A 22,338-nucleotide genomic window follows, 5' to 3' on the forward strand; every position below is an offset into this window, starting at 1 on the left:
GCGGGCGGGGGCTCCGGGCCCGGCCCCCACACCCCCCCCCCGACCTGCGCGCGGGGTCAGGGTCGGGGACGCGGCCGAGCGATGGCTGCTCCGGGGTCCGGCCCGGGGCGCGGCCGGGTGCTTACCTGCGGCGCCCAGCGGGACGGCGGCCGGGGCGGGGGCCGGGGCCGGGGCGCTGGGCGCGGGGCGCGGGGTCCGGGCGGCGCAGGCTGCGCGCCGCGCTGCGCACATGCGCGCTCCCGCCCCTCCCACCTTTGACAGTTTTACTGTGGGGGGGAGGGGGCGAACTCTCGCGGTATTCCTGCAGCAGCTCCGCGACGGGGAGGAACGGGTTGGGGGGAGGGGGCCCATCGGCCCGGCCGGCCCCCTTTCCCCGCTCCCGACTCCGTCGCCTCCGTCGGCCAGGGCTCCGGTGCAGATTGGCCAGTTATGCCGCCCGTAGGGCAAGAGGCGTTTTTCAGGCAATGGGGTAAACTGAGGCACTGTAGGGGCTCTGGGAACTGCTCGAAGCCCAGGGTACGCGGATGCAAGCGACCAGATGCCTCTAGGTGCTGGCTCTGGGAGGGTGCTCCCATGGAGACCACCATCCTCTGGGAGTCGAACTCCTGGCCCCAGGGAGTCTTGCGCCTGCAGAGCGGGATCTGGGTGTCTTCCAACGAGTCCCGTGACCACCTCTGTCTGTGGCCACACTCAGATCATTGCCTGGCTCCTAGCAGTGCTGGGGCAGTTTGAGGCCGTGGGCCCTACTGGGGCTACTGACCATCGGACCAGCCTCCGTCTGCTTCGGGTGGGGGTGATTCTAGGCCAGCCGTGCTTTGCTCCACGGTACCCCAGAACCCGGGCCTGTGAGGGCACCCCAGTATCAGGTCTGGGGGAATGGGGCACCAACCCTACCAGGACTTGGGAAGAGGTACTAGTTGGGAAACAGTTACAAGGTGCACCCTTCCCCACCCCCTACTCCTCTCCCCACTTCACACTTCTGTGTACCCTGGAACAGGTTGGGTGCATTGCTTGGGGGCAGGGCACAAGAGGTCAGATTGGGGTCTGCCTGTTCTCACAGGGATTCTTGGGACCTGCTTCTCTAATGGCTGGCACAAAGTGCTCACAGAGAGAGGGGTGGGGGCCCTCTGTGCAGGGTTCAGTGGGTTAGAGCTTCCCTTGGAAATCAGAGCCAGAGAAAGGCCCACGTGACCCCAGGAGGAAGAGGGAGGGTTCTGTCCTTCCCTTATTGACGGAGCCCACACTGGGGGCAGGACATGCAGGATTTGGGGAGGGGTCAGTGCATGAGATGCAGACAAGTTTGTCGTATTTCCCCATGCCAGTCTGCATGTTCACGTGTGTAACACATCAGTGCCCATTGGTAGGTGTGTGTCTGAGTGACCATACGTGCTGGGCTGTGTCCTGTGTGGACGACCGATGTCAGGGTATGTATGTGTGTCCTGTACTAGGGGAAAAGGGTGCCTGTCTGCATGTTAATATCTGGAGGACTAGATGCACGGTGTGTGTGGCTGGAGGGACACCTGTATCTCAGCAACTGTGTGTCCAGGCTACAGCATGCCTGGATGTCAGGACGTGGTGTGCTGTGCCCCTGTGTTTATGTTAGGGGTCACTGTGTGTCAGGGTGTACTGCGGGTCTGGATACTAGCCTCCTTGTGTCTCTGTGTGTCCACACTCTGGTGGTCAGTTTATGCCCCTGTGTTGCCCTGTGTCTGGTTGCTGTGTGGGTACCCGTGTTGGGGGTGTCCTGACCTCTGTGTTTCTTATGTTAGAGCATTACCCTGCGTGGGGCACTTAACGGGGGCCCTCCAAGATTGCCACGTCAAATCCCTGGAACCCATGAATGGGACCTGATTTGGGAAAAAAAGGTCTTTGCAGATCTGCTTAAGTGAAGGGTTTTGAGATGAGAAGATCATCCTGGATTGTCCAGGTGGTCCTTAAATCCGGTGACAAGTTTCTTTGTAGGAGGAAGATTTGACACAGACAGAAGGTGATGTGAGCACCGAGGCTGGGATGGAGTGACATGCCACGAGCCCAGGAGTCCCTGGGGCAGCCACAAGAAGCTGGGAGAGGTGAGGAAGGGTTCTACCCGGGGCTCCAGGAGGCAGTGTGACCCTGCTGGGTTTCAGACTGGTGGCCTGCATCACTGGAACAAAATCCATTTCTGTTGTGTTAAGCTTCCCAGTTGTGCTCATTTGTCACGGCAGCCCCAGGAAAGTAACGCACCTCTCTCCCTGCGTCTGGGTGCAGTCCACAGGGCTGAGCCCAGGATTCTAGCCCTCTGCCTCTTTCCCCACCTGGCCCTGGGGTGAACAGGTACCCTGTCAAGATGCGACGCCACTGCCCCCTAGTGGCCCCATGGAGGCACCTGAGCTGGGCACTGGCACCCCCTCCTCCCACAGCCAGGGCCCCCCCCACCCAGGGCTCTTCCCACTCTCAAACACCCAGTTGGCTGGAGCCGAACACACACTTGGGGCACTTGAGAACCAGGTTTATTTCTGGTCTTTTTGTCAGAATATAAAAAAGCGCAAAACAAAGAAGACAAGACAAGAGCATGGGGGCATGGGGGCAAGACAAAAGAGGGAGGAGGTGGGGGCAGTGATAGGAAGGACCCTCCGGAAACGACAACGCTGTGATGGCACAAGGTGGGCTGGGACAATCAGGGTGGCCAGACAGGACATGGGGGCTTCCTATATCGGCCTACAGGATGGGGAGCACCAGGCCAAATTCCACTCAGGACCTGCAGCAACCAACCTCCCACCTGGAGGCCAGCTCAGGGCACAGAGAAGAGGCTGGAGGCTCAGCCTCATCTGTCCCTGAAATTTTCAGAGTTCCCTAGGGGAATGGGAAGGCAGAGGAGCAAGAGGGTGGGGGCTACCAGGACCACCCTCACTGTCCCTCTGCTGGGCAGCACCAGTCCCAAACCTTGGGCCCCCTGACCCACGGAGTGGTTGCTGAGGGGCTGGCTGCTTAAGTGAAGGGTTTTGAGATGAGAAGATCATCCTGGATTGTCCAGGATGTGTGTGGCTGGAGGGACACCTGTATCTCAGCAACTGTGAGGCTACAGGGTGGATGGGGGTGAGGAGGGGTGGAGATGTCTGGCATCTCCGTTCTGCCCTGGGCACAGGACAGGGTGTGGGCGATGCAGCCCTCAGGACAGTCTCTTCTATGAATTCGGATTTTCCTGGGAAAGGAACAGTGAGAATGCACATGCCCCCGACTGTGCCTCAGGGCAGCTCCCCAACAAATGTTGGGAGAGCAGGAGCTGAACTCCCAAACCCAAGGCCACAACATGGCTGAGCCTAATCCTGGCTATGGGGTCCTCATGGTGCTGTGTTAGGTCTTAGGCACCTGAGCAATCCCCAGACCTCTCTTGCTTCAGGTCCTGGGAATAGATGGGGGTGTGGTGAGGGTCTCAGAAATCATGAGGGAGAGTTCTTGGCGGCTGCTGCTGACCATGGGGGGGGGGGGGGGCCCTGGCCAAAGGGAGCCTGCACAGTTCATCCCACCTGTGCCGGCAATCCTCTAGGTGCTGGGTGAAGGTTCGTAGAACTGGACAAATGGGCAGACACAAACCTCTTGCCCTGGGGAGGGCAGGATGCCCAGAGGGAGCGTGACTCAGCAGGCAATAGGGGCGCAGACATCAGTGTGGGTGAAGGGAATATAAATAATAAAGAGACTCCCTGGGAGTCTAGGGGGATAGCCAGACCCTGCCCTGGCTCCAGGTAGCTGCCCCGCATGCTGCCAGCAGCACCAGAGGGTAGATTTGGGCTCAGGTCCTGGGAGGAAGGGCCACACCCAAGCAGCCCCCACCTGCTCACAGCCCAGAATGCACAACCAGAGATGGCAATCCTGGTCCCACCTGTCCACTGGGTTGGGCTCAGCCCCTGGCGCCTCTGGCGGGGTCCGAGAGGGGCTGTGTGCCAGGTCTGCATCGTCCTTGCCACAGGCTCTGGTCACAGTGCTGGGGTCCGGGCTTCAAGCCCCAGGCAGCAGCTAGGACGTGTTTCCGAAAGAGGCTACAGGGTGGATGGGGGTGAGGAGGGGTGGAGATGTCTGGCATCTCCGTTCTGCCCTGGGCACAGGACAGCCCTTACTGGCGCCTGCGGCTGCCCCCCTGAGGTCAGCCCACCCACCCCACACTTGGGCCTCCCAGCCCAGCCTCTCCCCCACCCCCATGCTTCCCGCACACTCCTGCCTCCCCACTGACCTTGGCTGAGCAGCTGCAGGCTCCGCCCCTCCTCGCGCACCTGCAGGCGCAGCACCTGCTGTAGCACTTCTTGCCGCTGTGCTTCCTGCGCCAGCCCCATCCGCTGCAGTTTCTCCCCATTCAGCCGCAGCAGCGCCCGGCCTGAGAGCGAGGGGGAGAGGGCCGAGCCAAGGTCAGCATCCAAGGGGCATCAGGAGCCAAGGCCAAGAGAGAGAAAGGGGAGGGGCACACAGAGAGACTCGAGGACAGGGAAAGAGAGGCGGAGACACAGAGATTTAGAGAGACAGGGAGAGAAGGTGAGAGGCAGCGGAAAGGCCAGGGCAGGCAGAGCCCGGGCAGAGAAACACACTGGGGAGACTGAAGAAACTGGAAGGAGAGGTCGGCTCAGCAGGAAACAGGAGGGAGGGAACAAGGGCAGGCTGGGGGGATCCCTATGCCCCTCCCGACACCCCGCCCCCAAGGCACCTGTGATGGCGTGCTGGGAGAAGGCCTCCACGTAGACGAGGTAGTTGTGGGGACAGTGCTTCTTGAGCCACTTGCACACGTCCTGCTGACTCCACAGGACCACAGGCCTCGTCAGGCCGCCCAGGGAGGGGCTTGTGTGGTACAGGCCATAGTGGTCAGAGTACAGCCGGCCCTGCGGAGCAGATGGGTGGCAGCTGGGGTGAGGTGGTGGGAAGGGAAGGGGCTGAGGTGGGTATGGTGGGTGGGTACCTGGGGGGCCTCTGTGCCAGGCTGCTGCAGGAGCTTGACAGGCCGGCCACCAGCGGCCCTCTGGCTACGGGAGTCGTGCCACGTGAGGCTGGTGCCCGGCGTCCGAGGCAGGTGGCAGGGGATGCTCTCAGTGGACACCGTGTGCTCCAGGAGGGTTTGGCAGAAGCCGAAGTGTGCAGCAGCTGCAGAGCATGGGCGCCTGATCAGAGTGGTCAGGGGCAGGGCCAGAGGATCGTCTCTCTGCAAACCAGCTCCCTGCTCAACCCATCCTCCCTCCAACAAAGGAGAGGGCCCCAAGCCCCCAAAGGTAGAAAGGAAGCGTGCAAAGGCTGTCTTGAGTACCCCACCCAGTCCAAAGATGACGAACTGGGAACATCTTTCCTCTTCTGAGTGCATCTGGGGAGCAGGATGGATTCTGCTTCGATTAGAGAGACAATGTGCCCACCAGGAGCATAAGACTTACAGCCTGGTGAGGGGCTATCCTGAGACAGGCCTGATGTCATCCTTGCTTTGGGCTGACAAATGCTGAACCAGACCAGGGTTCAGGGAACCAGACCAGGCACCTATGTCCTGGGAGACCCTGCGTGAGGGCGACCCTCTGAGTATGCTGCCTTCCCATCACCACTGAAGGCACCTAGGCTCTGCGGCCATACCTGGCATTTGAGACTTGGCTCCTGTCCTGCTGTGCTCACCTGCCAACCCATCGACAGGAAGCCTGAATGGACTCTGGGCAAGCCGGCAACCAGGTTACCTGCTCTTCCACCTGCCACAGGGCCCTTGGCCCTGGACAACTCCTGTGCATGCTGGGTGTCCAGCGGACATGGGCTGCTCAGTGCAGGTGTGTAGGGCCCAGCCATATGCTCAGGGAGCCATAGTGACACCTTGTGCCCTCTCTTCCCACACACACTTCACTACACTCAAGCTGTAGTTTCACCTTCATTTCTGCACTTGTTGCTCACATGGCTCACGGGAGGCAGACACCTGAGCGGTCACCTCCCAGCCCTTGCATATGTCTTGGCACACAGGAGGTGCCCAGAAACATTGTGGATGGATGGGTGGATGGAGAAAGGCTCTGTGTGGTGTCCACAAGTCAGTAGAGCCCTGGGGAGAGGGAGGAACCTGGGCCCAGGCTTGCCCTCATCTTTACAGCATCTAGGTCCCAATTCAGCAGGCAGAAGCAGGTTCCTGGTCACGGCCCTTGCCTCACTGGCTCTCAGCACTAAAATGAGAGACCCTCTCTCTCATGGACACACCTCAGGCCCTCAACTGAGGGCAGAGTTTGGCGATGTGCCCAGGAGGTCTCAATAATGGGGAAAACCAATCACTCCCCCTCCTTCTACCCCTCAAGATTCCTTGGATTTAGCAACCCCTCTTCATTCTTGCAATTTCCCGGAATTGAATGACCCCAGGTGACTCTAAATTTTGAGATCCAGGGTCAAACAGAGGGTGTGGCTGGTGTGGTTGCTGCCCCGATGTGGCTTCTAATATCGTCGAAGAAGACTTATTCTAAGCTGGCATCTTTCAGGGCACAGGTTCTTGAGCCACTTGGCCTCACATCGCAGGGCCTCGCGGAGCCCGGCCGGGCCAGGGCAGGAGCGTGAAGCTCTGGGCGAACCAGTCGGACGCCACAGCGTGCGCTACACCTGTCCGGGTCCAGCCGGGCCCCGCCCATTTCCTGCCATTGCTCGGGGAAGGATCTCCGTCTTTCCGTCTGTCAGCCCGTCGTTCCGTCCCTCCCTCTTAGCCCCAACGTCAGAATTCCAGCATAAAATGGGGCGGGGGCGCCCAAGCCCGGCTGTGGCCTCGGCTCTCTCTCGGCCCCACTTCAAGAGCTAGGGAAGGAAGGGCGCGCAAAGGAAAAGGCGACCGCGGGATGGTGCCGGCCTAAGGACAGGAGCCCCAGCCGGTAACCTCCTCCAAGCCAAGGGTGCGCTGATCCCCAAGGCCTGAGGCCACCCCCCCCAGCTCAGGACAAAGACACCAGGGACCCCGTTCGGCCAGGACGCGCGCCCCACTCCGCTCCAAGCCGTTGCTTGGAGTCCGCCAGATCCCGCCCCCATCCCTCTCGGTCCCCCCAGCCCCCAACCCGCGACATCCCCGCGCCCTGGTCCAGTCCTGCTCACCGTCCACATCCCGGCGCTCCCCGAAGCCGGCACGCACAGCCCCGGCGCGGCCTCGCGGGGGGCTCAGCTTGGTCCTTAGCTCCGTGAACATGGGGCCCAAGGATCCCGGGCCGGTGCACACGCCCCTCGCCGGGGGCAAGGCGGCCCGTGTGGCCGGCGGGGAACGCGCGCCGCTGCCCCGCCCCAGCCGGCCCCGCGCCCGAGCCGGTCCCCGCGCCCGGCGAGTCTGCGCGGCGAGGCACCTGCCTGTGAGCCCCGAGTGCCGGGCGCGCTCTGGGAGCTCCGAGGTGTGTCGGCGGCGCGCAGGTCTGCATATGCAAAGGGTGTCTGCCGGGGTGTAAGGGGCGATCTCGCACACCTCGGCATAGCTTCAAGGACGAGTGACTCTGTGTACCTTTAGGGGTCCAGACGTCTCAAGGGGCCTCTGAGGCAGGGAAATAAGGAAGCGATCTTCCCCGCGCCGAGGGAGGGGACAGGAGGGGAGCACCCTACCTGCTGCCGGGATCATCTGTCCACTGGGGCCCAGGGTCAAGGGCCAGACTGACCCCTCTCAACCATTTCCCTCCATTCTCCGACCTCAATTTACTGACTCCTTTATTCACGCGTTCTCCAGACATCTCCAGAGGCACTTGCTTCCCCAGACCCCCCCCCCTCTTTTTAAAGATTTTATTTATTTATTTGACAGAGAGAAAGAGACAGTGAGAGAGGAAACACAAGCAGGGGGAGTGGGAGAGGGAGAAGCAGGCTTCCCGCGGAGCAGGGAGCCCGATGCTGGGCTTGATCCCAGGACCCTGGGACCATGACCTGAGCGGAAGGCAGGCGCTTAACGACTGAGCCACCCAGGCGCCCCAGACCCTCTCTTAACCCCCACCACAATGTGAACTCCAGGAAGACAGCCAGTCAGGGTCTCTGCCCTTCCCTCTGTAGCCCGAGGGACTCAGTGCCCAGGATGTGGCTCTGAAAGCGGTTTGGCTGGGAATGGGGAGGAGAGAGAAGCTCCAAGGAGGCTGCAGCAGGCAAGAGGGAAGCGTTTGTTCCAGGACCCCACTGAGAAGTGCTAGGGTGGGCTGGAGGCTGCCCGGTGCAGAAGTCCAGACTTGCTACCAACTGAGTTATGCCTGCTCTGCCAGAAGTCTGGGTGCTCTCCCCAGGTGTAAGTGGGAGCAGCTGTCCCACAGTAGAAGGAGCAGAGGAACACACAGAGATCCAGAAGTGTACGCAGAGTAGTCCTGTGTGTCCGCCAGGTCATCCGACTAGTACCCAAGCCCACGACACACTCAGGTAGAGATTTGCACGGAATTCACCCACGTGCCGTGGCCACGTATGTCGCATACCGAACTGTTCCTGGCATATCTCCTGCATTTACTTATTTTCGCCAATTAGCCTCCACCCTCACTGCCACGTTCAGGGTATGGTGGGGGTGCCTGGGGGGCGGCGGAGCCTGCACGGGGACCGGTGCCTGAACTGCGGCTCCGGAGTCTGAGCGCCGAGAGCTCGAGCCTGCACACCCGGGCACGCGCAGGCAGGTGTGCCCACAATCACGACACACACACCGCACACCAGCTGTCCACAGCCAGACGGGCGTGCGGCTCCGCTCAGATGTGTTACGGTCTGCCCCGTGGCCAAGACAACTCTGAAGGGAGAGGGGAATGGCTGGGCCTGATTCTGAGGGGTCCTTGGCGGCTGGGCTGACTCAGGGAGGGGGCCCATGGCTCCCGCTCGTACAGGCGGGTCTCCTCGGAAATACATCGAAAGCACGCAGTAAGTAAAAGATGCCCCACGCTCAGTTTTGAGATCCTGCAGGGTTTCTCCAGGATGATGTCGCTCCCGCACGTCTCCAGCAGGGCAGCCAGCACGCCTCGCCACGGTCAGGCGCTCCCGCGCATGCGCCCATCAGACCCCCTCGCTCCCACCGCAGCCGGAAGTCGCTTTCAGGAACTTCCGCCCGGGGAAGGCAGGGTGGGCGGGGCTTCGTGCAGCCCGCGAGCTCTGCTTCCGGGGCGCGGGTGACGCAGGTTCCGCCCGCTCTTCCCGCTGAGCAGCCGGGGTCGTCAGTGGTCTCTTTGGCCTTCGGCCGGCCGCGGCCTCCGTCCCGTCCCTTCCGGCCCCTGGTCGTCACCGGCGCCATGAACAAGAAGAAGAAGCCGTTCTTGGGCATGCCCGCGCCGCTCGGCTACGTGCCGGGGCTGGGCCGGGGGTGAGGCCTGGGGCGAACCGCGCCGGGGGGCGGGAGCGGGAGCGGGCAGAGCGGGCGGCGCGGGCCCGGGGCCCTGCGGGCAGAGCGGGCGGCGCGGGCCCGGGGCAGGGGCGGGCCCGCCGTCGTCGCTGCGCGCGCTTGTCTCGGGGAGGCCGTGGGAGGCGGGCGTCTTGCGGCGGCGGCGGGGAAGACGAGGAGGACCAGCTAGGGTCTGTGGCCACACCGTCTGGAAGGCGTTCCTGGGCTTGGCGTGTGCTCGTTGGAGGGGGAGTGCTTTGGGGCGAGGACAGCGCCGAGTGCCACTGCCGCTGGTCCCGAGACGTGAGACGCGGGCTTTAGCGTTGGCCGGGAGCCCGTGTTTGGTCTCTGAGGTGCGGAGCGGGGACTCCGTGGCTACTGTCCCCAAGCCGGGCAGACCCCCACCCCCGTCTGAAGCGTGAGTGATCCTTCCCCTGTGCTTCGGTCGTCGTGCTCGGCGTGCGAAACGCTCAGCCCTGGCAGGGACCGGGTCTCCCGTGCCTGGCGCGCCGATGACCTCCATGAATCGTCGAATAAATGAGCCGTCGTCGTCGTTCTGTCTGTCTGGTCGTGCATTGGTTTAGAGCGGGTATTGGGTTTCCTCGTGGGGGTGAGGTGTTAGCATCTGTGCGGAGTACAGTCTGTCTTACGGATACCGTCTTCCGAAGACCTGCAGTTTACTAGGAGGTGCGAGAGATTTGCATTTTTAAGTACACAAAGAGAAACGTGGACAAGTCCGGGGTGGCAGCGATCAGGAATGCTCTGTGGAATGGTAGCATTTGAGCCCCATTTGATGGAAGAGCTGCATTTAGGGATGTAGAAATGTGGTAGGGTTAAAGGAGAAATGACATTTTGTGTGCTGGGTAGTTAGGAAAAAAAGACCCGCATGGAGGAAGATGAGGGACTCTCAGGGAGTCTGTGTGAGTGGAGTGTCCGGTGAGTGGGGTTAGGGGGCCAGAGCTGTAGGAGAGACAGGCTTCGGAGTGCCGTGGTCAGAGCTGGGTTGAAGCAACAGGAAGGCTAGAGGCAGGGTGGCTAACAGGTTCCCAGCTGTGATGGGCGTCAAGGTTTGGGGAGGACGATCTCAGAGGTGGACTCCGTAGAGCTTGATGACTGGTAGGGTGGAGAAGAAGGGAGCGCTGATGGTGTAGAGCCTGCTGCGGTACTTGGGGTGGCCCTGCAGTCATCGGCTGAGACAACCCAGGGCCGCTGCAGGATGAGCACAGAGAAGGAATCCTGATTGAGTCAAGTTGGGTTTGAGGGCCTGGGGGAGATGATCAGCAGGTTGTTAGGAATGGGAGGCTGGAAGTTGGGAGGAGGGCGGTCTGATGCTCTGGTGAATCTCTCAAGGAGAGTATGGGGTGGGAGCCTCCTCAGGGCAGGTCAGAAGGTTTCTCACCTGAAGAGAACAGACTAGTAATGTTTGAGAGTGCAGCGCACCTCGTTTGTTGCTCCCTGGATCTTCTGCAGTTTCTCAGAGATGTTAGAAAAAGAGGTGTTACTAAGTGAGGACTGTGGAGGGAAGAACAAAGGGCCACAGTCACCCAGGTAAATGGGTGTCTTGGGGGTCTTGCAGTGCCACTGGCTTTACCACCCGGTCAGACATTGGGCCCGCCCGCGATGCAAATGACCCTGTGGATGACCGCCATGCGCCCCCAGGCAAGAGGACCGTTGGGGACCAAATGAAGAAAAGCCAGGCTGCGGATGATGATGACGAGGATCTGAATGACACCAACTATGATGAGGTGACTTGTGGTGCACCCCCAGCCAGTCTCCAGGAGGGCTGACCAGCTTCTTAAGCCAGTGCTCAGGGAGGCGGGCACGTCTAGTATTTCAGCCTGCTTATGGGGTGTCTTTAGCACAGTGTGAGGGGGGAGCAGAGAGTCATAGAAAGAAATGTACGTTTTGTTGTCTCTTCAGGAGAGATGTACTTGCACTGGGGTTTTGTCTCGGCTGGTCCTTGATGAAAATTCTGAGTGGAATTGGTGATGATACCGTGATTTATTTGATCTCAGTGCATACTCTCTTACTTAATTAGTATTTGGTCAATTGAAGTTTTCTTCAGATGTGTTCCGACAGAATTTTTGCTCAGAGGAAAAAGATTTTTGAAATTTCAATTCTGAAATGATTTTAAACTTCCGGGGAACTTGCAAAACTAGTGTGGACAATTCCTGCATGCCCTTCACAAGCTTCTCCCCATCTTACGACCTTAGTACAGTTACTCACACAGCACTGTTAGCTGCTCTGTAGGTCTCACTTGAATTCCACCAGTTTTTCACTGGTGTCCTGTTTCTGAGCCAGGACCCTGCATTGCACTTAGTTTGTCTCTTAATGTCTTCCCATTGGGGTAGCTCCTCCATCTTTCGTGCCCATGACACCTTTTTTTTTTTAAGATTTATTTTTATTGTTTTTGAGAGAGAGAGAGAGTGCATGCATGGGCGTGCATGCACACACACACACACACACACACGGTGGGGGAGGGGCAGAGGGAGAGAGAATCTCAAGCAGACTCCCTGCTGATCCTGAGCCCGGAGCCCAGCGTGGGGCTCCGTCTCAGGACCCTGAGATCATGACCTGAGGCCAAAATCAAGAGTCAGACACTCAACCAACTGAGCCACCCAGGTGCCCCTCGCACGCCCCCCCCCCCCCCCAGTGACACATCTGAAGCGTACTGGTGAGTTATTTTGTTTTCCCTCATGTTGGGGTTGCCTGATTGAAAAAAATTGTTCAGCAAGCATTTTATAACTAGAAGTGTTCTCTGTTTCTGCTTGAGGGAATTGTGTTGTAGGAAAAGTTGACCTTCTATATTGTTTTGTGCTTAGTTTAATGGCTATGCTGGGAGCCTCTTCTCAAGTGGGCCCTATGAAAAGGATGATGAGGAAGCAGATGCTATTTATGCAGCTCTGGATAAAAGGATGGATGAAAGAAGAAAAGAAAGAAGGTAAGATAAATTATTGCTCTTTACACTGTAATTACCCAACTTTATTTATTTCTCTATTGTTTAATTTAATTTTTTAAAAAAAATTTATTCATTTGAGAGGGAGAGAGACAGAGAGAGTGAGAGAAACAGAGAGCACAAGCAGGGGGAGAGGCAGAGGGAGAGGGAGAAGCAGACTCTCCGCTGAACTGGGAGCCTGACATGGGGCTCGATCCCAGGACCCTGGGATCATGACCTGAGCCGAAGGCAGATGCTTAACCAACTGAGCCACCCAGGCGCCCCCTGTTTACTTAATTTTTTTAAAAAAAGATTTTATTTATTTACTTGAGAGTGAGAAACCGAGAACATGAGAGAGAGAGCAAGCACAAGTGGGGAGGGCGGGGCAGAGAGAGAGGGAGAAGCAGACTCCCTACTGAGCAGGAAGCCCAACACGGGGCTTGATCCCAGGACCCTGAGATCATGACCTGAGCCACCCAGGTGCCCCTCTTTCATTTTATTTTTTTAAGTGGGCTCCACACCCAGCATGGAGCCCAATGTGGGGCTCAGACTCACAACCCTGAGATCAAGACCTGAGCTGAGATCAAGAGTCAGACGCTTAACTGACTGAGCCACCCAGGTGCCCCTATCTATTTACTTATTTATAAAGATCTTATTTTTAAGTAATCTCTACACCTGTGGGGCCCAAACTCACAACCCCGAGATCAAGAGGCACACATTCCCTGATGAGTCAGCCAGGCACCCCTGTATTTATCCAACTTTAAAAGAGAGCTTTGTTTTGGACAGAAGTTGCAAGTATAGTACATGGGTCTGCTCAGCTCTGAGGCCACCTGGGTCTTGGTTTATGGCAGCCACACTTGGATAAACACCAGGCAGTTGGAAAGTAGTCTTAGGGTCTGGGGACTGGAGTGGAGAGCTTAAGATGTCTTTGGCTTTCCAGAAAGCAATGGAATTTGGGGGATTATTCTTTTTTTTTTTTTTTAAGATTTTTATTTATTTATTTGACAGAGACAGCGAGAGAGGGAACACAAGCAGGGGGAGTGGGAGAGGGAGAAGCAGACTCCCTACCAAGTGGGGAGCCAGACGCGGGGCTTGATCCCAGGACCCTGAGATCATGATCTGAGCCCAAGGCAGACGCTTCACCGACTGAGCCACCCAGGCGCCCCTGGGGGATTATTCTGACCACGGGTTAGGATTACTGTCTTTGAAATGGGTGTGGTGGTGTTGATTAATGTATATTAAGTAATTTGAAAGTTAACTGAAAGTGACAAATGAACATGTAAATCCTCATAGGCAGGGGTTGTGTCTTGAGAATCTCCTTCCACACATCTCTGTTGGGACACGAATGTGGGGTGTTGGGCTGGGCTGGTGGGGATGGACTGTAGTGAGTCTGGAGGGAGCATGTGCGCTCTGTCCTTGGGGGGCCTGTTTGAGAGAAGACTACTCAGCAAGGCTCTCGTGTTTTGTCTGTGGGGGCTCTCAGGTGGGTGTCTTGCACTGAACTTTGGTCTAGCAAATTTTTTTTTTAAAGATTTTATTTATTTATTTGAGCGAGAGAGCATGTGAACAAGTGGGGGTTGGAGGGGTGGGGCAGAGGGAGAGGGAGAAGCAGACTCTCCTTTGAGCAGGGAGCCCAACGTGGGGCTCAATCCCAGGACCCCGAGATCATGACCTGAGCCAAAGGCAGATAGATGCTTAACGGACAGCCACCCAGGTGCCTCGAGGTCTAACAAATTTGTTTATTGGTGTTATCTCAGTGTACCATTTGATATGGCAACTTTCTGAATTCCCTGTCCTTGTTTCTAGGGAAATTTAAGCAAAGTGAGCACATAATCTTTTAAACCATAATAAATTACATAACTTTGTAAGTCTTTTAATATTTATAAATAAATTTTAAAAATGAAACGAAGTTACAAATAAGAAACTTAAAATTTTTTACTACTGAAAGAATACATTATCATTAAAGCATATCAAGACAGTGAGACGAAATATAGGTGAGAGGATAACATTCCTAAGTCTGGAAAGTGATAGTTAACATTTTGGTTCACTTTCCTTTTTCTATTGCTCATTCATACAATTCTGTGACTTCCCATAATGTGTGTAGTGTTTTTAATTTTAGAAAAGTGAAATACAGTTGTTCAGGTTTTTTTTTTTTAATACTTATTATTAAATCGGTGTGCATGAATTTATATATATATAGTAATTAAGTATACGTGGTTTTGCACATTAAGGAAGGTTTGATTTCAGTCTTCTGGAATTTATTTAAAAAAAAAAACTGAGTGACATGGATACATGTAGAAAGTCCTCTCATTAAGTGTGTTTTTATTATTATTATTTTTTAAAGATCTTATTTATTTATTTGTCAGAGAGAGAGACAGAGCACAAGCAGGGGTAGCAGAGGCAGAGGGAGAAACAGACTACCTGCTGAGCAAGGAGCCCGACACAGGACTCGATCATAGGACCCTGGGATCATGACCTGAGCTGAAGGCAGAAGAGCTGAAGGCACACACTTAACCGACTGAGCCTCCCAGGCGTCCCTTATTAAGTGGCTTTAGAAAAATGGTTGGCTTTTTAAAATTTTGTTAGGAATACTTTTCAGGATACAAACCAGTAGAAAGAACAATGCAGCAAATATCGATGCCCTCGTGGAGTCTGAGCCCTGGGTCACAGCTTGCACATTTGTTTCTTCCACATCTGCTGGTGGTCTTGCTGGGTTGTATCAGGGTCAGTTTATGCTCCTCACTGACAGCGCCTTTGTTGCATCAGCAGCATGAACCCCAAAGCTCTAACCCAAAGATGACCTGAGAGCCAGTCCACATCCATATTCTCCTGCTCGTCTTCAGAATAGAGTAGAACTGCTTTTTTTCAAACCAGGACACAATCAGAATCACTCCACGTATCATGTCTCCTAAGTCTACCCCCCTTCCCTGCCTTTTTCACCTCTTGGTGATATTGGCTTTTTGAAGAGATCAATTGTTTTGTAGAAGGGCCCAAGCTATGGAAGGGCTTCCTATCTCCTCAGGTGTCCTTTAACCTGTTCTGCTCGCAGTATTTCCTGTGGAGTAGAAGTTGGATCCTGAGGCTGCATTCAAATCAGGTAAAACGTGTTTGACCAGAAAATCTGATACCTGCGTGTTGCTTCGCATCAGAAGCCACAAGGACTGACTTTCTCCAGCTCCTGGAGCAGTGTTTGTCTTTTCCAAGCACATCATTTGTCCTAATACATTCACAGTCCTGATATTTTCTTTTTACCTATAGAAGAGAATGTAAATCTCAGTGTTAGGAAGTATTAGCTATGTGGGTCACATTAACTCTGGTTTGCTTAAGTTGGTTGATGCTTTGTCACAGTAACCCACAGATTTCTTCCGAGTGCCTAGACCTCGTCCTCGATCACCAGAACCCAGTAGCTGTCCATCCCTGAAGACCAGTTGCATGGGTGATAAGACAGCCCATGAGTTCTGGCATGTGGAGCAGAGAGCTGTTTTGACAGGTGCACTGGCTGCCTCAAAGGGAGGGAGACAGTGACAGGCAGAGAGTCAGAAGGGCAACTGGGACAGCGGGTCAGCTTTCTTGAGTCTTCGTAGGGTGGCCCTACCTTTGGAATTTTGTAGAAGTTTAAAGCTGTAAATACACTCATGTTCAAATACAAGTATTTGTATCAGAGTAAGACAACTTGTTTTTATTTTAGTGAGTTTCTGCTTATTTTCATTTGGTAAATCATTGAGTCAGTATATTTGTGGATGTATTCATTGCGCCCTTTGATTTAGCTGATGGGTGTGTGGAATTATGCTTCTGGTGATTTAATTAAGTATAATAAAATGACTTTGTTTCAGAATGGGTTTCCAGTATTTCTTTTTTTTTTTTTTTAGATTTTATTTATTTATTTGACAGAGCGAGAGAGCACAAGCAGGGAGAACAGTAGAGGGAGAGGGAGAAGCAGGCTCCCCGCCAAGCAGGGAGCCCAATGTGGGGCTCGATCCCTGGGCCCTGAGATCATGACCTGAGCCGAAGGCAGACGCTTAACCATCTGAGCCACCCAGGTGCCCCGGTTTCCAGTATTTCTAATGCGTGCACATGTTTTACTTCCTAGGGAGCAAAGGGAGAAAGAAGAAATTGAGAAATACCGAATGGAACGCCCCAAAATCCAACAGCAGTTCTCAGATCTCAAAGTAAGTGGATGGATAGCATGCACCTAACCTACTCAGCAGAGAATTGGGTAGAATTGATGAGACTTTACTAACTTTGCTTTTTTGCTCTCTATTAAATTCAGATGGTAGAGGAAGGTCCCTGCTTTAGTGTGTTTAATTTTATGTGTATGTGTGCAAAAAAGTCCTTTCTCCCTCCACTGAAAAAAATGGACATATGAGCTTATTTTCTAAATCTTTTTTTTTTTTTTAAAGGCTTTATTTATTTGACAGAGAGAAAGACAGCCAGAGAGGGAACACAAGCAGGGGGAGGGGCAGAGGGAGAAGCAGGCTTCCTGTGGAGCAGGGAGCCCGATGCAGGGCTCGATCCCAGGACCCTGGGATCATGACCTGAGCCGAAGGCAGACGCTTAACAACTGAGCCACCCAGGCGCCCTGAGCTTATTTTCTTAGTAACTTTAACTCTATTTGTACCTAAAGTTCTCCACCCTGTGTCTTCTGGGCTTTGACAGAGCAGTTTACATTTGAGTGAAGTAGAGCAGATCCAACAAATTGAATTTTCTAAGTGAAGTAGATCATTTCTGCATCAAAATTCTTTCTAAACCATGATGATTTGGGGGTTAGGGGTCAGGGAGAGTGTAGTTATTCTTGTGCATATGAAATTTTGCCAGAGAATAATAAATGTTTTGGGGGGGGCCAAATGTTCCCAGAGGAAGTTGGCAGAAGTCACCGAAGAAGAGTGGCTGAGCATCCCTGAGGTTGGCGATGCCAGAAACAAACGTCAGCGGCACCCACGCTATGAGAAGCTGACTCCTGTTCCTGACAGTTTCTTTGCCAAACATCTACAGACTGGGGAGAACCATACTTCAGTGGATCCCCGGCAAACTGTGAGCATCAGAAAAGAAGGCGAAAGGTCTTTAGGCTGCTTGGGTAGACCTGGAGTGGGAGCCATGGGTGGTGTTAGAGTAAGTGCTTCTGTAGCTCAGAAGCTGGACTGTGGTGAGTCTGGAGGGTTGCATGTCTATCAGGCTACAATGGAAAGATGTCAGACTTGATAGGATTCTTCTGCATGAAAATGCAATCCAGTGTTTTCTATCCTCCCGCCCCACCCCTGCCCCCAGCAATTTGGAGGTCTTAACACACCCTATCCAGGCGGGCTGAACACGCCATACCCAGGTGGAATGACACCTGGATTGATGACACCTGGCACAGGTGAACTGGACATGAGGAAGATAGGACAAGCAAGGAACACGCTGATGGACATGAGGCTGAGCCAGGTGAGTCTGTGTGATGCAGCATTTTCCTACAGATTGAGAAAATTGTTTTCTGATTATAAAACTAATCGATGTCAGTGGAAAGTTCATCTTTCAGAGTGCTTTATCACAAGATAAGCAGACCTGTGATGATGTATTTCCTGTCCCAACGTCAAGAGTGGCAGGACCCTGCACGCAGGCTGGTCTGTGCATCTTCCTAGGGGGCATGCACAGGTGCAGTGCGCCCGTGTGGCACTCCTGCTCCCTCTTAGGGGGCTGAGGACTGTTGCAGGTGACAGAGGGTGGCCTGGCAGGCAGGCTGAACAAAGGCACTTAACGACAAGCTGCGTGCTGTTGCTGAAGTTTCATCCTTCCATAGAAGTTAAGTGCATGTGTACATCACTTAGCCATACAAAAGAATGAGATCTTGTCATTTACAACAATATGGGTAGGCCCAGAAGGTATTATGCTAAGTGAAATAAGTCAGAGAGATAATACCATATGATTTGATTTATGTGTGGACTTTAAAAAACAAAACAAGTGAACAAACACACCAACCAAAAACCAGACTCTTAAACACAGAGAACAGATTGGTGGTTGCTAGAGGGAAGTGGCGGATGGGTGAATTAAAGGGGGTTAAGAGGTACAAACCTCTGGTTATAAAACACGTCATGGAGAGGAGAAGGACAGCGTAGGGAATATGGTCAGTAATGTAACATTGTACGGTGACCGCATTTATTGTGGGCAATGCTGAGTAATGTATGAAGTTGTCAAATCATTGTTATACACCTGTTACACGTTGTATGTTAATTACACTTCAGTAAAAAAACCATTAAGTGCGCATATTTTCCCCCTGCACTTGAGTGAATTGTTCAGTGCTCTAGAAAACCCTTTCTAATTATGACGTGCACGCCAGAAACCATGAAGAAAAAGACTTTCAAATTTGATTACATACGAATTAAAAACTTGTGGGTAGTAGAAAACACTGCAAAGTCACAAGAACACACAGACTGGGAAGAAGAGTGCTCGTGTGCTTGCCCGCCAGCGGCGGAGTTGTGTGTGTAACAGTCCCGTGCACACGCAGATGCGTTTGCACACACTTACGAGGTTTCCAGGGCTACGCTCTCACAGCACCAGGGCGTGAAATAGGGGTGTGGAGTGGGAGCTTCATGTTAAATTATTTTAAGGAAAAATTTCGCCTGTAATTGGAAGTGGAAAGATAGTGTGGTTTCAGTGCAGTAGGAAACTTGTCAATTTTAATTGAGCTTTTACTGTACTTGAATTTTTTATGGTGAGCAAATATTTTTTTTTTTTTTTTTTTAAAGATTTTATTTATTTATTTGAGACAGAGAGAATGAGAGAGAGAGAGCACGTGAGAGGGGGGAGGGTCAGAGGGAGAAGCAGGCTCCCCGCCGAGCAGGGAGCCCGATGCGGGACTCGATCCAGGGACTCCAGGATCATGACCTGAGCCGAAGGCAGTCGCTTAACCAACTGAGCCACCCAGGTGCCCGTGAGCAAATATTTTATAATAAAAATCAGTAGCTTGTAAATTTAAAAAACTGCACCTTTTTATGTTCCTGGCTGTGTACTTTATAAATTGGAGAGTAGTTCACTGTTTATGGGTATCGTGATTTAATCTTTAATTGAGGGACTTTTTGGGTTTTTACTTTTTTTGCTATGACAAACCACGTTTTGGTGAACCTCTTGTGATTCTATCATTTAAACATTTTTATAGTATCTTTAAAGTGGAATTAGTGGATTTTTTTTTCACTTAAATACTAAATTCTCTCTCCAGCATGTGGCATTTCAGAGTCTGTGGGCACAGGGTTGAGGGCATCACCTCTGTCGTCATCACTGATTTGAGGGCAGGACTCCCCACCCCCCCGCCTCCCCCAATAAGCAAGCCTTGGTTTAGTTTTCGGTTTTATTAGTGGTGAGGTCGAGCATCTTTCCCTGTATGTTAGTCAGTCTTTGTCAGTTTTTTGTGACAAGCTTCTTTTGTCATTTGCTCTGCCCATTTCCTTCCTTTTTTTTTTTATTTGACAGAGAGAGACACAGCGAGAGAGGGAACACAAGCAGGGGGAGGGGCAGAGGGAGAAGCAGGCTTCCCGCAGAGCAGGGAGCATGATGCGGGGCTCAACCCCAGGACCCTGGGATCATGACCTGAGCCGAAGGCAGACGCTTAACGACTGAGCCACCCAGGGGTCCCAGAAATAACTTCTTTAAAAAAACTTTATATGGTAACTTTTTCGGGGTAAAATACGTATGATAAAAGCTACCATTATAACAATTTTTAAGTGCGACATTAAGTGCATTCATATTATTGTACGGCTGTTGCCACCACTGGTCTCTGGAACTTTTTCATCTTCCCAAACTGAAGCTCTGTCCCCATGAACTTCCCATTTCCCACCCCAGACCCTGTTAACTTCTGTTCTGTCTTTATGAATGTGACAGCTCTAGGTTCCTCCTGTGACTGGATCCATACAGTATTTGTCCTTCTGGGCCTGGCTTGTTTCACTTAGCATAACATTCCCAAGGCTCATCCACGTTGTAGTTGTGTGTGTCCATATTTCCTTTCTTTTTAAAGCTGAAAAATACTCCATTGTATGAATGGACGGATCCCATTTTATCTAATAGTCTGTCAACAGGCACTTGGGTAGCTTTCACCTTTTGGCCGTGGTGCATACTGCTGCCGTGGACGTAGGTGTGCAGATAGCTGTTTGAGTCCCTGCTTCCAGTTCTTCTGGGTATAAACCCAGAAGTGGAACTGTGGATCATGTGGTGATTCTGTGTTTAATGTTTTGAGGAGCCTCCATACCGTTTGCCACAGCAGCGCACCCTTCTAGATTTCCAGCAGAGCAGCGCTGCGTGAGGGTTTCGGTTCCTCCATATCCTGGACAACAGCTGCTATTTTCTGATATTTTGGAAATAGCCATTGTGATGGGCGTGAAGTAGTATCTCATTGTGGTTCTCCTTCACATTTCCCTGATCAGTGTTTTTGAGTGTCTTTTCATGCGGAGAAATGTCTTCTTGTGTCTTTTCCTTGGAGAAATGTCTACTCAAGTCCTTTACCTATTTTTTTTTTTGATAGTTTTACGGTTTTATTTACAAATAAAACATGCACATAAGCCGTCTTTTCATTTTCTTTGCTGTGCAGCCTGGCATCGAGATTGGTGACTCTGAGGGCCAGCTGGGCTGCGCTTTCCACAGTGGCTCTGTGGTTCTTGGAGGAGAAATTGTGAGCAGTCTCTGCACAGTGGATTTGTTGCACTCAGCCCCTCAGGCTCCTTGACATTGTGGACTAGGAACTTCCAGAGCCCCTGGGCAGCATGTGCGTTGTCTTGTTGCTGCTGTAACCATTGCTGGGCGTCAAGATCTGGCCCTCGAATCTTGCGTGCACCCTACTGTCAATGCCTCTGGGTTTCCACCAGTTGCACTTAATTTTGACATACTGGTCTGACTGGTGTCGGATGAACTTTTTGGTCCACTTTTGGATGATCTTGGGCTTCACCAGAGGTCGAGGGCAGCCTTGATGCTGAACAAGAGATGGCTGTCACCTCTGCAGCAGCACTGGGTAGGAGCTGCCCATTTTTTTTTTTTAAGAGCAGTTTTAGATTCACAGCAAAGTTGAGACGAAAGGACAGAGATTTCCCATATAGCCTCTGTCCCTGCACATGCACAACCTCTTCTGTTACCAACATCCACCATGGAGTGGGCCACTTATTAAAATTGATGAACCTACATTTACGTATCGTCACCCAAACCCATAGTTTATGTTAGGATTCATTCTTGGTGCTGTGCATTTTATGGATTTGGACAAATGTGTAATGACACGTATCCACCATTATGTAGTCGACTCTTGAATAGTGCGGGGGTTGGGGCATTGACTTCCTGCTCAATTGGAGATCTGCATATAGCTTTTTACTCCCCAAAAACTTAACTGCTAAAGCCTGTTGTTGACTGGAAGCCTTATTGATATCATCAACAGTTGACGAACACATTTCATATGTTATGTCTATCACGTACTGTACCCTTAGAATAACGTAAGCTCAAGAAAAGAAAATGTTATTAAGAAAATCGTAAGGGAGAATATATCTACAGTACTATATTGTATTGAAAAAGATCCATGTGGACCCGTGTAGTTCAACTGGTGCTGTTCAAGGATAAGCTACCGTATCACACAGAATAGTCTCACTTCCCTGAGAACGCTCTGTGCTCTGCCTGCTCATCCCTCCTCACCCCCCAACCCCTGGCAACCACTGATCTTTTACTGTCTCCATAGTTCTGCTTTTTCCACAACGTCACGTAGTTGGACCCATACTGTGTGTAGCTTTCTCAGATTGGCTTCTCTCACTTAGTGATATACATTTAAGGCTCCTCCATGTCCTTTTTTTTTTTTTTAAAGATTTATTTGAGAGAGCGAGAATGAGAGAGAGAGAGTACATGAGAGGGGGGAGGGTTAGAGGGAGAAGCAGGCTCCTCGCCGAGCAGGGAGCCCGATGTGAGACTCGATCCCGGGACGCCAGGATCATGACCTGAGCCGAAGGCAGTCACTTAACCAGCTGAGCCACCCAGGCGCCCCTCCGTGTCCTTTTTTTTTTTAAATTCACATTAGCCTTAATTTTAGTAAGATTTGGCATCTTTTTGCATGCTTGATGGCTGTTTCTTTAAAAAAAATTTTTTTAATTGAAGTATAGTTGACACACAATGTTACATTAATTTCAGATGTACTCCTGTATGTTTTTTC

General features: G+C 52.8%; 3 protein-coding genes across 3 annotated transcripts in view; 1 reads left to right on the plus strand and 2 right to left on the minus strand.

The window, feature by feature from the left end:
* ZNF512B (zinc finger protein 512B) overlaps positions 1 to 159 on the minus strand; it is an 11,318-nt gene extending 11,159 nt beyond the window's left edge. The window contains 1 exon segment of the mRNA XM_035025601.1: positions 126 to 159. The gene's annotated coding sequence lies outside the window, so the exon portion shown is untranslated.
* Positions 160 to 3,674: 3,515 nt separating this feature from the next.
* Positions 3,675 to 7,138, minus strand: SAMD10 (sterile alpha motif domain containing 10). Its single transcript, XM_035025684.1, has 5 exons — positions 7,045 to 7,138; positions 4,922 to 5,103; positions 4,673 to 4,844; positions 4,208 to 4,348; positions 3,675 to 4,016 (listed from the first exon to the last, which is right to left on the minus strand). The coding sequence occupies exons 1-5, from the start codon at positions 7,133 to 7,135 to the stop codon at positions 3,994 to 3,996; spliced, it is 609 nt and encodes a 202-aa protein (XP_034881575.1). The 5' UTR covers positions 7,136 to 7,138; the 3' UTR covers positions 3,675 to 3,993.
* Positions 7,139 to 9,045: 1,907 nt separating this feature from the next.
* The window catches only part of PRPF6 (pre-mRNA processing factor 6), a 45,563-nt gene continuing 32,270 nt past the window's right edge, over positions 9,046 to 22,338 (plus strand). Inside the window, exons 1-6 of the mRNA XM_035025619.1 lie at positions 9,046 to 9,241; positions 10,836 to 11,004; positions 12,082 to 12,200; positions 16,285 to 16,363; positions 17,049 to 17,225; positions 17,460 to 17,615. Of these exons, the coding sequence (XP_034881510.1) occupies positions 9,171 to 9,241; positions 10,836 to 11,004; positions 12,082 to 12,200; positions 16,285 to 16,363; positions 17,049 to 17,225; positions 17,460 to 17,615 (771 nt within the window). The 5' untranslated portion in view covers positions 9,046 to 9,170. The remainder of the gene's footprint in view (positions 9,242 to 10,835; positions 11,005 to 12,081; positions 12,201 to 16,284; positions 16,364 to 17,048; positions 17,226 to 17,459; positions 17,616 to 22,338) is intronic.

Source organism: Mirounga leonina, unplaced genomic scaffold (genome assembly GCF_011800145.1).
Source record: "Mirounga leonina isolate KUSES-001 unplaced genomic scaffold, KU_Mleo_1.0 Mir_195, whole genome shotgun sequence".
Lineage (NCBI taxonomy): Eukaryota > Metazoa > Chordata > Mammalia > Carnivora > Phocidae > Mirounga > Mirounga leonina.

Bases quoted from the DNA above. Each gene is read 5' to 3' on its own strand.
- SAMD10 (XM_035025684.1), bottom strand. From the start codon at position 7,135: ATGTTCACGGAGCTAAGGACCAAGCTGAGCCCCCCGCGAGGCCGCGCC. The intron at 5,104-7,044 runs GTGAGCAGGACT...CATGCTCTGCAG, and splicing joins GGAGCGCCGGGATGTGGACG to CTGCTGCACACTTCGGCTTC. The intron at 4,349-4,672 runs GTGCCTTGGGGG...CCTCGCTCTCAG, and splicing joins CTCCCAGCACGCCATCACAG to GCCGGGCGCTGCTGCGGCTG.